Source organism: Myxocyprinus asiaticus, chromosome 37 (assembly GCF_019703515.2).
Source record: "Myxocyprinus asiaticus isolate MX2 ecotype Aquarium Trade chromosome 37, UBuf_Myxa_2, whole genome shotgun sequence".
Taxonomy (NCBI): domain Eukaryota; kingdom Metazoa; phylum Chordata; class Actinopteri; order Cypriniformes; family Catostomidae; genus Myxocyprinus; species Myxocyprinus asiaticus.
In genome coordinates, this window is record NC_059380.1 from 32,972,197 (window position 1) to 32,985,386 (window position 13,190).

At 39.5% G+C, this 13,190-nt stretch overlaps 1 protein-coding gene across 2 annotated transcripts in view; it reads right to left on the reverse strand.

The window, feature by feature from the left end:
- Positions 1-13,190, reverse strand: part of LOC127428312 (semaphorin-3F-like) — a 161,528-nt gene that overhangs the window by 71,469 nt on the left and 76,869 nt on the right. For both annotated transcript variants that reach the window (XM_051676611.1, XM_051676612.1), the window contains one exon: positions 5,924-6,084. In XM_051676611.1, coding sequence (XP_051532571.1) covers positions 5,924-6,084 — 161 coding nt within the window. The remainder of the gene's footprint in view (positions 1-5,923; positions 6,085-13,190) is intronic.

The window sequence follows — 13,190 nt, forward strand, 5'->3', positions numbered from 1 at the left end:
TCACCCAAATTCTTGAATCGATTTTGCTTGACAATTCTCATAAGGCTGCGGTTCTCTCGGTTGGTTGTGCATCTTTTTCTTCCACACTTTTTCCTTCCACTCAACTTTCTGTTAACATGCTTGGATACAGCACTCTGTGAACAGCCAGCTTCTTTGTCAATGAATGTTTGTGGCTTACCCTCCTTGTGAAGGGTGTCAATGATTGTCTTCTGGACAACTGTCAGATCAGCAGTCTTCCCCATGATTGTGTAGCCTAGTGAACCAAACTGAGAGACCATTTTGAAGGCTCAGGAAACCTTTGCAGGTGTTTTGAGTTGATTAGCTGATTGGCATGTCACCATATTCTAATTTTTTGAGATAGTGAATTGGTGGGTTTTTGTTAAATGTGAGCCAAAATCATCGCAATTAAAAGAACCAAAGACTTAAACTACTTCAGTCTGTGTGCACTGAATTTATTTAATACACGAGTTTCACAATTTGAGTTGAATTACTGAAATAAATTAACTTTTCCACGACATTCTAATTTATTGAGATGCACCTGTAAAACAAAGGCAACCTGAGTAAACAAAATGCAGTTTTCAAATATATATATTTTATTATTGAAGTAAAAAGGTTATCCAACACCTATATCACCCATGTGAAAAACTAACTGCCCCCATAAATTTAATAGCTTGTTCTGCCACCTTTAGCAGCAACAACTGCAAGAAAACGCTTCCGATAACTGGAGATCAGTCTTTTACAGTGCTGTGGTGGAATTTTGGCCCACTCTTTGCTGAACTGCTTTAGTTCAGCCACATTGGAGTTCATTTGCATAAACTGCCTGTTTAAGGTCCTGCCACAGCATCTCAATCGGGTTCAAGTCAGGACTTTGACTAGGCCACTCCAAAACTTTATTTTTTTTATTTTTTGTGATTTGTCTCCCCTTTTCTCCCCAATTTGGATTGCCCAATTCCCAATGCACTTTAAGTCCTCATGGTGGTGTAGTGTCTCGCCTCAATCCTGGTTGCGGAGGACGAATCTCCGTTCCCTCCGCATCTGAGACCATAAATCCGTGCATCTTATCACGTGGCTTGTTGAGCGGGTTACCGTGGAGACGTAGCACATGTGGAGGCTTCACGCTATTCTCTGCAGCATCCATGCACAACTCGCCATGTGCCCCACCGAGAGCAAGAACCACACATTATAGTGACCACGAGGAGGTTACCCCATGTGACTCTACCCTCCCTAGCAACCGGGCCAATTTGGATGCTTAGGAGACCTGGCTGGAGTCACTCAGCATGCCCTGGATTTGAACTCGTGATTCCAGGTGTGGCAGTCAGTGTCAATACTCGCTTCTTCTGAGCCATTCAGTGGTGGACTTACTCCTATGCTTTGTATCATTGTCTTGCTGCGTAATCCAGTTGCACTTGAGCTTCAACTCATGGACTGATGACCGGACGTTCTCCTTTACGATTTCCTGGTAGAGAGCAGAATTCATGTGTCCCTCTATTATTGCAAGTCGCCCTGGCCCAGAAGCAGCAAAGCATCCCCACACCATCACACTACCACCACCATTCTTGACCTCATCATTGATCATTGGTATGATGTTCTTATTGTGCAATTCTGTGTTTGATTTACACCAGATGTAATGGGACCCCTGTCTTTCAAATAGTTCAACTTTCGACTCATCAGTCCACAGAACATTCTCCCAAAAGGTTTGATGATCATCAAGGTGTGTTTTGGCAAAATTCAGATGAGCCTTAATGTTCTTCTAGGTTAGCAGTGGTTTTAGCCTCGCCACTCTTCCATACAGTGCATCCGGAAAGTATTCACAGCGCTTCTCTTTTTCCACATTTTGTTATGTTACAGCCTTATTCCAAAATGGATTCAATTAATTATTTTCCTCAATTCTACAAACAATACCCCATAATGACAATGTGAAAGAAGTTTGTTTGAAATCTTTGCAAATGTATTAAAAATAAAAAACAGAAAAAAAAAAATCATATGTACATAAATATTCACAGCCTTTACTCAATACTTTGTTGAAGCACCTTTGGCACCAATTACAGCCTCAAGTCTTTAAGTATGATGCTACAAGCTTGGCACACCTATTTTTGGGCAGTTTCTCCCATTATTCTTTGCAGGACCTCTCAAGCTCCATCAGGCTGGATGGGGAGCGTCGGTGCACAGCCATTTTCAGATCTCTCCAGAGATGTTCAATCGGGTTCAAGTCTGGGCTCTGGCTGGGCCACTCAAGGACATTCACAGAGTTGTCCCGTAGCCACTACTTTGTTATCTTGGCTGTGTGCTTAGGGTCATTGTCCTGTTGAAAGATGAACCTTCACCCCAGTCTGAGGTCCAGAGCGCTCTGGAGCAGGTTTTCATCAAGGATGTCTCTGTACATTGCTGCATTCATCTTTCCCTCGATCCTGACTTGTCTCCCAGTTCCTGCCACTGAAAAACATCTCCACAGCATGATGCTGCCACCACCATGCTTCACTTTAGGGATGGTATTGGCCAGGTGATGAGCAGTGCCTGGTTTCCTCCAGACATGACGCTTGCCATTCAGGCCAAAGAGTTCAATCTTTGTTTCTCATGGTCTGAGAGTCCTTCAGGTGCCTTTTGGCAAACTCTAGGCGGGCTGTCATGTGCCTTTTACTGAGGAGTGGCTTCCGTCTGGCCACTCTACCATACAGGCCTGATTGGTGGAGTGCTGCAGAGATGGTTGTTCTTCTTGAAGGTTCTCCTCTCTCCACACAGAAATGCTGGAGCTCTGCCAGAGTGACCATCGGGTTCTTGGTCACCTCCTGACTAAGGCCCTTCTCCCCCGATCGCTCAGTTTGGCCAGGCGGCCAGCTCTAGGAAGAGTCCTGGTGGTTCCAAACTTCTTCCATTTACGGATGACGGAGGCCACTGTGCTCATTGGGGCCTTCAATGCTGCAGAAATTTCTGTACCCTTTACCAGATCTGTGCCTCGATACAATCCTGTCTCGGAGGTCTACAGACAATTCCTTGGACTTCATGGCTTGGTTTGTGCTCTGACATGCACTGTTAACTGTGGGACCTTATATAGACAGGTGTGTGCCTTTCCAAATCATGTCCAATCAACTGCATTTACCACAGGTGTACTCCAATCAAGTTGTAGAAACATCTCAAGGATGATCAGTGGAAACAGGATGCACCTGAGCTCAATTTTGAGTGTCATGGCAAAGGCTGTGAATACTTATATACATGTGATTTGTTTTTCTTTTTTTTTTAATATATATTTGCAAAGATTTCAAACAAACTTCTTTCACGTTGTCATTATGGGGTATTGTTTGTAGAATTTTAAGGAAAATAATGAATTTAATCCATTTTGGAATAAGGCTGTATCATAAAATGTGGAAAAAAGTGAAGCGCTGTGAATACTTTCTGGATGCTCTGTAGATGCCATTTTTGGCTGGTTTCTTTCTGATAGTAGAGTCATGAATAGTGACCTTTTATTGATGCGAGAGAGGCCTGCAGTTCCTTGGATGTTGTCCTTGGCTTTTTTGTAACTTCCTGGATGAGTCGTCACTGTGCTCTTGGAGGAATTTTGGAAGGTCGGCCACTTCTGGGAAGGTTCACTACTGTGCCAAGTTTTCTCCATTTGGAGATAATGGCTCTCACTGTGGTTCTTTTGAGTCCCACAGCCTTTAAAACAGCATTGGTACCCATCCCAGAATGATGCATTTCAATCACAATTTTCCTCATCATTTCTAGAATTTATTTCGTCCTTGGCATAGTGTGCTACTGGGTAAGACCTTTTAGCCAACTTCATGCTGCTGAAAAAGTTCTATTTAGGTGTTGATTTGATTGAACGGGGCTGGCAGTAATCAGGCCTGGGTGTGTCTGGTCCAGACGAATCCCATTGTGAATGCAGTTTTATAGATTTGGGAATTTAGTAACTAAGGGAACAAATACTTTTTCACACAGGCCCAGTTGGTATTGGATAACTTTTTTGCTTCAATAAATAATAATCATTAAAAACTGTATTTTGTTTACTCGGATTGCCTTTATGTTAGATTTTGTTTGAATTTTTTAAACAATTTAGTATGAGATATACACAAAAACTGAAGAAATCAGGCAAATACTTTTTCACAGCACTGTAAATGGTTCACTTATATTTAACATGGTGAAATCCAATTGATTTTAGTGAGCCGATTCATTCAGAAGGTTCATGTAAATGAGCTAGTTTACATAAATGATTCACTTGAGCCTCTGAGCAGAATTAAAGGAACTTTGCCAGAAGTCACTTTCTTGGTTGATGCAAAATATTTAGTAAATTGCTAAATTTCGACTCTGTGTTTTCTAGATTTAGTTGTTTATATAGTTATATTTAATGTTACCCTAATTAAATATGTATCATGTAATTTTTAATTTTAAAATAAAGAATTAAAAAATATCACCGGATTGTAATAATTTAAAAATATTTTCTAATTTAAATAGCTTTAAAAGTGCAGTATGTAATCTTTTTTTTATTTTTTTTATTTATTTTTTTTTGCCAATGTGTGAACGGCTTGTAACACAACTTAACAAATGAGCCCTTCCCGGACTTCCTAGGTTGCCTATTAAAGCCTGTAGACTGATTTTCATGTGAAGGGAGTGGGTCGGTTTTGCCAGGAAAATCCAAAGGATGTGACGTTTATGCGCGCTCCCGAGAGCCTTGACTCAGTGCTTCTCTTCTGCTATTCAACAGTGACAACAATCTGCAACACTAGGTATCGTTATCTTAGAGATGGAATCCAGCAAATGTCCGGCTCCCAGCACAACACTGACTCCTACACAAATTCAGAGTAAGCCAAAAAAAAAAAAAAGAAAAACATTTATCTACTGAATCCCATCTGGCTAAGCAGGAACGTGATCGTAGTCGAGTGAAAACTAGAGTGAACATCGGCAGGGCATTTGATTCCTGGAGGGACCTTCGTTCGATTTTGGGGATCAAAACCGACCCTGAATTGGCATTCTTCTTATTGGACAGGTAAGCTTACATAACTGCAAAGCATGTGAAATATAGTGCCATAAGGATTGATCTGTGTAATTTTAGCTAACTTGATCTTGTCTGCACAGTAACTGTCATAAGCAATGTTAATTTGTAATTATTCAGCAAGGTAAACTACAATAACACAAGAAATGAATGCTAGACAATGTTCAAGATAATGCAAAAAGACCCATTCATTAGTGTAACATAACTTGGTTATACAGAAAATATATACATTCTATTATTATAAAACCATAGCGCATCGATATATCAAAATGACAGTTGTGATGGAATCCCATCAATACTGAACTGTGTCAACAAATTTATAATGTAGTCTATTTTATAAACAGCTACTGTCATCCACCAAATATAACATACACTCTCAAAGTTTGTAGTAAAACAATCATAACTGTGTAATTTTAATTATGCTACCTCATCTGTCAGCATGATGCCGGTGGATCACATTCAGTCTCTTTGTACATTACGTCATTGTTTTGGCCGATGCTCGCTCACGTCCCAATGGAGTGTGTGCACGAGCAACAGGTAGCTGGCTGCAGTTCACTTAATGGCCACAGGTGTCATTAATAACAAGGGTTTCTGAATCTTACATATTGCACCTTTAATGTAGTTAGCTACTTTTTGTTAATAACTTGTAACTAGTTTAAAAGAGTAGCTTGACTGTAGTTTAACTATTTCAAGTTATGGATAGCTTGGCTATAGCCAGCCAGCCAACCAAATAAGAATCAATCAAAAATTAGATTAATACAGAATGCATATCACTCTGTTGTTGTCTGTCTGTCTGTCTGTCTGTCTGTCTGTCTGTCTGTCTATTGTGGTCTATCACTATCTATAAATCACTCTATCTATTGATCTCACTTTAGCTCTCCATCTAGCTCCCCTATCTCTCTATCTATCATGGAGATGGGTGGACTGTTAAGTTCTTACTATGAGGGGCTTGTGGTTGATGTCGTGGAGATCCAGGGACAGGATATAGTCTTTGCTGCCAACGTACATGCGGTCGTGATCCTCATCCATGCGTAAGATACGATAGTCTGATGTGTTCAACAGGAAAGAAAAATAATGTGTCGTTTCCGTAGACCTCAGATCTGCAAGGAGAGAAAGATAAAAAAATGTTATCAGCAAAAGCAGACAACCAATTTAATCGCAATGCAATTGTTTTGGAAAGATTTACAGACACATAGATTTTTCATGATTGTTTGAATAAATACCAAATAAACATAGCAGCTTGACAATAACACAATAGTCTTGGACACAGTTAATCAAAGAAAGCTCTATTTAATTATCCTTAAGAGGTAATACATGGTTTGTTATTTTAGTCACAAAACGGCAACAAAATCTATAATGATGTCTTTAAATTCTTGCTATCTTATCTCACAGACACACACAAACACATGTACACACATAGTGAGGCCTGAAAGATGCACATACAAAACAAAACACTTAATCTCGCTTCCAAAGCACATGCCACTCAACAAATATGCACAGCAAAGCTATGTAATAAAAATCCATAATAAATGAAACACAAATAAATAATATTTGTTGAACTTTTATTACAGTAGTCCTTTGTTATATGGAAGAAATACCACAGATATAGAATATAAAAATCTTTGGGGTGTTAAACTTCAGTCAACAGATAATTCAGCAGTTTACCAGTGGTGTCTATATTTTACACCGGTCACTGAGGGCAATATACTGAAAACACATACACACACCCTTTTTGCATCTCTATCAATTTAAAATTATCGGTTTATCTGCCTGACACAGGTTCTGAATCTGCTAACACAATACACTGGGATTAATCACATTAGAACCAATGTATTTATATAGTTTGATTTGATAAATGTGGGAGCAAGGGTTGTGTTTGTAGGTCAGGCCTTTGACTGACAGCTGTCAGGATGATGTGTGTGAGCTTATGTCTGTGAGATTATTTGTGTTTCAGCTCAAGGCTGAGCAATGGCTCCCTACACCATTAAGATGGCTATGTGTACACTACTAGAGATGGACATGAACAGAGGCAGGGAGAGAGAGAGAGAGAGAGCGATACAGCAAATGAAAGAAGAGTGAAAGAAAATGGAGCATAAGAAAACGAACAAGAGAGACAGAGATGGAAAGCATGAAAGAGAAAAGAAAAAAGAAAATAGAAAAGAGAGTGCAAAAGCGTAAAAGGAGGTATTTACACATGGTCAATTCATGTGTTTTTGCTGATCGGATTGCTATCTGATCATGAAAAGACAAGTGTAAATGCCCTCCAAGACAGATTTGAGATGGATCTAAATCTGATCACTGACCACCTCCAGAGGTGGTTTGAGACGCATTCCTATCAAAACTCAGTCAAGTGTAAATGCATTTGGCTGTTCAAGACACATCTGTAAACTTTACTCCGCCCAAACAGCGCAATGTCAGCATATTAAAAAAGCGAAACATAACAGCTGCTACCGAGTATTTGCATCTGGGCTCGTGATGAGAAATACATAATAAAGACACTTATGCACATATAGGAGAATTTTTTTTTCTTCACTTATTTGATGTAGATTGCTGACAAAACTGACTAATCAATGACATGAGAGCAGCTGACGCGCATGGACGTATCTTACTTACAAGAAGCCCCGAAGGCAAAAATACATAGCACACAAACAGATACGTGTGTGCACATTACAGAGTCACTTGGAATCAAATAATAAATCACATCTTTTACATTTGCTGCCTGTCATTAGCATAATCACAGAAGTGAACTCCATTTTATTTTCATATAGCGTGGGAATTGAAGATGGACTTATATCCATTTGGCGGAGACCCATTGATGTGGCCAAGTGTAAATGGAATGTGCTTATTCAATCGGAGAGCAATCTGATCAGTAAAAACGCATGAAGTGACCAAGTGTAAATACCCCCAAAGGGTGAAAGAAATAGCAACAGAACAAAAAGCGCAAAAGCGTGAAAATACTAAAGAAAAAGAAGAGAAAAGAAAAAGAATGACTAAGCGCAAAACGTGTGGAAGTGAAAGCAAGAAAGTGAAAGAGCGAAAACAAGCAAGATAGTAAAAAAAGTGAAAGTGCAAAAGAAAGTGAGAGCAAAAGAAAAAGAAAGAAAAAGCAAGCAAGCAATAGTAAAAGAGCCAAAAAAAAAAGAGCAAAAGATATCACAAAAATGGCAAAAGCATAACTTTTTTTTTTTTTTTTAAATGCAAAAGCGTGAAAGAAAAAGAAAATGAAAAAGCTAAAAATCTTGAAAGCAAAAGTGAATGAAATCACAAAAGCGTGAAAGGTGTGAAATACAGCAAAAGCACCAAATAGCACAAGAAAGAAAGGAGCAAAAGAAAGCAAAAGAAAGAGACAGCAAAAAAAAAAAAAAGTGATTCCATAGAGTAGTTCAACCTCCCTCTCTGCATGTCTGTCAGCATCTTCACAACATCTGTTTGTTTTAGATGCTCCTGACTGATCATCTGCTGAGGACCTCTGAAAACTGTGCATTTGTGTTTCCAATGGAAGACACAGGGGTTGATACATAAGTGCATGAGATTTTAGAATTTTCACAAATTTGAGTGGTGCTTTCTTATGCAAAATCGGTGCCATGTTTTGGTTGGTTGCTTACTGGCCAAAAGAGTCACAAGAGCCCAAACCCCAAGTTGTGTCTAGATATGGCTCAGGTTCCTACTTCAGTGTATGTCTAAAATATATATATATATATATATATATATATATATATATATATATATATATATATATATATATATATATATATATATTATCATCCACAAGGAGATAATACATTCAGTTTTTAAGTTTAATACTAGAGTTAGGGGTTTGTTTAAATCCCTATCCCCACGTATCAGCAATAGCAAGTACCACTAATAAATCAAAAAGCTTGGAACCTAAATATACACCGATCGGCCACAACATTAAATCTACCCACCTAATATTGTGTAGGTCCCTGTCGTGCGAACTGACAAAGTCTACGGTAACTCGGATAACTGCTCTGTACAATTGTGATTAGAAAAATAGCATCTCAGAATGCTATTCTGAGATACAGGTTGGTGCTGTTTTGGCGGCACGAGGGGGACCTACACAATATTAGGCAGGTGGTTTTAATGTTGTGGCTGATCGGTGTATCACTCCTACAGGATTTTCACCACTTGTTTTCCATGATGTTTGCCCAGCCATGCAGCAAATCCAGTTCCTGTAACACTCAAAGAAAACACTTTTGTTTAAAGTCTGGAATGTCCTTCTGGGAGGGGATATGTACGTTTACTGTTGTAGGAAAGCAAGTATCCACTCAGTGTCTTTGAGTGCACAAAGCTCACTTCAGCTCTAAAACTCAGCATATGTTCGAGGCTGATGAAACCAAAGTAAATATGAAGCAGAGGATAGTGCATGCCAAAAACTAAATTCTATCCTTATCTCTCTCTCTCCTTTCACTTTTAACCCGCTCTCTCTTTTTGGTCTGTCTCACTTGCAAGACCAACTGGCTGAATATACTTGTACTAGGACACCAACAGTTCCATGTCTATCTCCAATGCTGGTTCCAGACACATGATGAAAAATTTTATATCTTGTTGGTCAGTGTTTCTTCTTTTTTCTTTCTTTTTTTTTTTTTTTTTTTTTAAAAGACCTACACCCAGGGCAAATTTTCCAACATGATCACACGTGATGTTGACACTGGTTGGTACCGAATTTTCCAGTACCCTGAAATAGACGCAATTCTGCTGATACAGGGGCATAGGACAAGGGGTAATTGTGGAACTGAGTAACAGCGGCCCTATCTGAAGGGGGGCCCACTGAAAGGCAATATTTATATTCCATGATATTGATAAAATATAAGCATATATAACTAACATTTCTCCCAACTCCTCAACTCTCTTTATCATTTTTTTTTCCCACTGAGCTTGTTTCAATGCAAAAATGAGATTGCCTTCTGCGTCAAGGATACATGTAACACTGCCTTATATTTTGACCAAAATAAGGTATCTTGGCAGTATATTTTTGCTACCTACTTTTTGAAAGTAGTTAGCAAAAATAAGAAGTAACTTTCATGTCAGTAGCGAGTGGCTTAAAATTCTGCCTTGGTAGACAGCTCATTCAATTTTGAAACAGTCCTCCAGCATCTGATTTGGAAACAAGCTGAAGACCGATCAGACAAATCTAATAAAACTGAAATGTGTCAAAACAGTGCAAAACTGGTCTTGATTGAGTCTAACAGGCCCATACATACTAAAATCACAGCCCTCCTTGACAGATCAACTTTCACCCTTTTGGTGCAAGAGAAACCACATAAACCCTCCAGAATCATGATTGGGAGAGCTTGTTTCAAGAAAGGCCCCTTTCTCTCTCGCCTCTGTAGCATGAAATGTCCTGTTGGAGGGAAACTACAACTTGGTGTTGCTAACGAGTAGTAACCTAACCCATACTCCAATTCCCACTCTCATGGCTTCATGCCCACCCCACTTCTTAGCATGAGTAGCGCGGCAAGAAGAGAAAAAGGGATATCTATTCCGCAATACATCTGTTACGTTCTACATCCATGCTACTGTTCCCTTGTTTCCTCCTTTACCTTCTCACATGGTCTTTCTTTCTCTTCACTCTTTTGACTCTTTCAATTTTTATCCATCTCTCCAATCAACTGAAAACATTCTCACTTCCTTCACACCATGTGCTCTTTTAAGCCCTGAGAACAAGGTAATGAAAACTGGTGGGACTTCAGTGTGGGTATTCGAGATCAGAACTAATCCATGATTGCTCTTGGTGATGGTACCAAGATCTCCAGAAGGGGTTCACTGACCTTATTCTTTCCAACTGACTTTCCAGTAGCTGGTCAGAGACAATCTGTAGATAGTAGACCATGCATGGCCACGTCCCGATCCCCAGACTGAACTCGGGGTCAGCTATGCTAAGATCCATAAAGGTACATGTTCCCAGTGCAATCATTACAATCATAAGCTGCCAGATAAAGTCAAGCATAGCTTTTCACTTCCCATAAGATGTTCCATTACCTAGTCACATTTAACGCAAGCATGGTTCCGTCACGGCCCCATGCAAGTCTACAATGGCCACTCTGTTGGACAAAGTGCAGCCAAGCCTAGCTAACAAAAGTATATCTGGCTTGTATCTTTACAAAAATTGTGCACTTACTGACTTGCATCAGTACATTCTTGAGAAGTGAAAAACTATACACAATATTTTTCTAACAATGGCTAGGGATGCACCGATTCCATTTTTTTTCTCTCCCGATAATTTTCTTCACAGTACTTTAATATGCTTTTCATTCAAAATCTGGTGAATTGCTCCCCTGGTTCCGATCTCAATGCAATGTTATAAGTGAACCGAACTATCGAGCATCTGCATCTGAGATGTAATTTGTGTGTAGCGCTCACATTGGGTGCTGCTCTGAGAGATAAAAACAGTAGCGTGTCATCAGACTGTGCATGCTTTCTATGTGTGTGTGCTGCGCTTGCAGACTATATTTTTATTTATTAAGTGCAGCCTTTTGAGATTCACAAAGCTATCGGATGTCTTCAAGAGACTTTAAATAAAATGCACAAGTCATATGTAATAGTGTTTCTATGGTTCTTTTATGTCATTTTTGGAGCTTGACGGTAATGACCATGACTATCGCACTGTACCCAGTCTGGGCAAAAATGTCAGTATCTGAGCTGATACCAATCCAGGTAACAGATAGGTGCATCCCAAACAATGGCTAAATTTAATTCTGCTTCAAGACAAAAAGATGTACTCTTCTAGTGCTGGTCGATATCCAAAGTTCACAAAGTTGTAGAAAGATTGAACAGTTTGGACACAATATCACACAAATTATTCAGTCTGTACTTCATGTCTTCATCGAGTGGTCAGCTGTTTGCTATGTGGCACCAAGCTGACTTGATTTTGATGCAGGAATGGATGTTATAAAAGGTCTCATCCTTTTTGTGGACACTACCGTAGTGCATTATAGAGTTATAAGAAAATTAATTAACTCAAGTGTACACAAAGTCTTCATGCATTATTCACAAAACTGTTATTCTGTAATAGTTATTGTTCAGTTTAAATGTTGTGACGTAGGCTTGTTTACACATTCTCAAACATCATTAATTCCAACATCATGTCTGCATTTGGATGTAGAGACCACCAATAAATTACTTTAGCTGAATTTTCTTTTTTAATTGCCTTTCATGCATACAGCGCAAGTTCAGTCCGACGTATTTTTTTCTTATTACATTTCCCCCTCTTCTCACTTTGTCACTTCTCTGTCTCAATATTTAAAGTGTTGAAAAGGCCCCCCCAAAAAAAAAACAACAACAAAAAAAAAAAAAAACAATTGTGAAATCATGGTTATCTAAAGAGTTTTATCACAAAGTTGCAAATAACAAAGTCATCATGAACCGACTTTCACAACCTATTTAATGTAATATGATATATTTCAGAGTGAAACAGGATATTCAAAAACAAACAAAAAAAAGTCTTGCTCGCACGCACAGACAGGAGTGACATACTCAGGAATCATGGGGTGATAATTTGAGTGTTTAAGACGGGCAGGTAAAACATACATAGTTCCACTCATGAGCAAGCCCTCAAATAAATACCAGGTTCCACCTTATATACATCAACATAATGTCAAGAGCCTCATAATCATGTCATATATGGACTCATATATGGACTCAAGATGGCGCCGAGTATGGCTGCTGCGTTGTTTTGTTTACAATTCTTATGTTTTTTGTCTTGGATGTTGTCTGCCTTATTGTCTATGACAGACAAACACTTTTGGACATTGGTTCAACAATTACACACCGTAAACCGGACTTCAAATTCCTCAATGCCGACCTGCTGTTTACAAACACGCAAGCGGAGCCCGTTGTCTAGGCAGCCCGGCCGTGGAAACGCAGGAGGAAAAGGGGAAACGGAGCCGGCGTTCTCATCGGAGTAAGACGCCACGCAAATCGACCCCCGCTACCCAGTATTCTACTGGCAAATGTTCAGTCTCTGGATAACAAGCTCTGCGAGCTGAAAGCGCGGATCTCTTTCCAACGAGAGAAGGCATTATCTGCCTTACGGAAACTTGGATGTCTGCGGAGATTCCAGACTCAGCCATTGAACCCACAGGGTTCTCCGTGCACTGAGCGGACAGAGCGAAAGACCTCTCAGGTAAAAGTAGAGGTGATGGTGTATGTTTTATGATCAACAAATCCTGGTGTGATCAGAGGAACG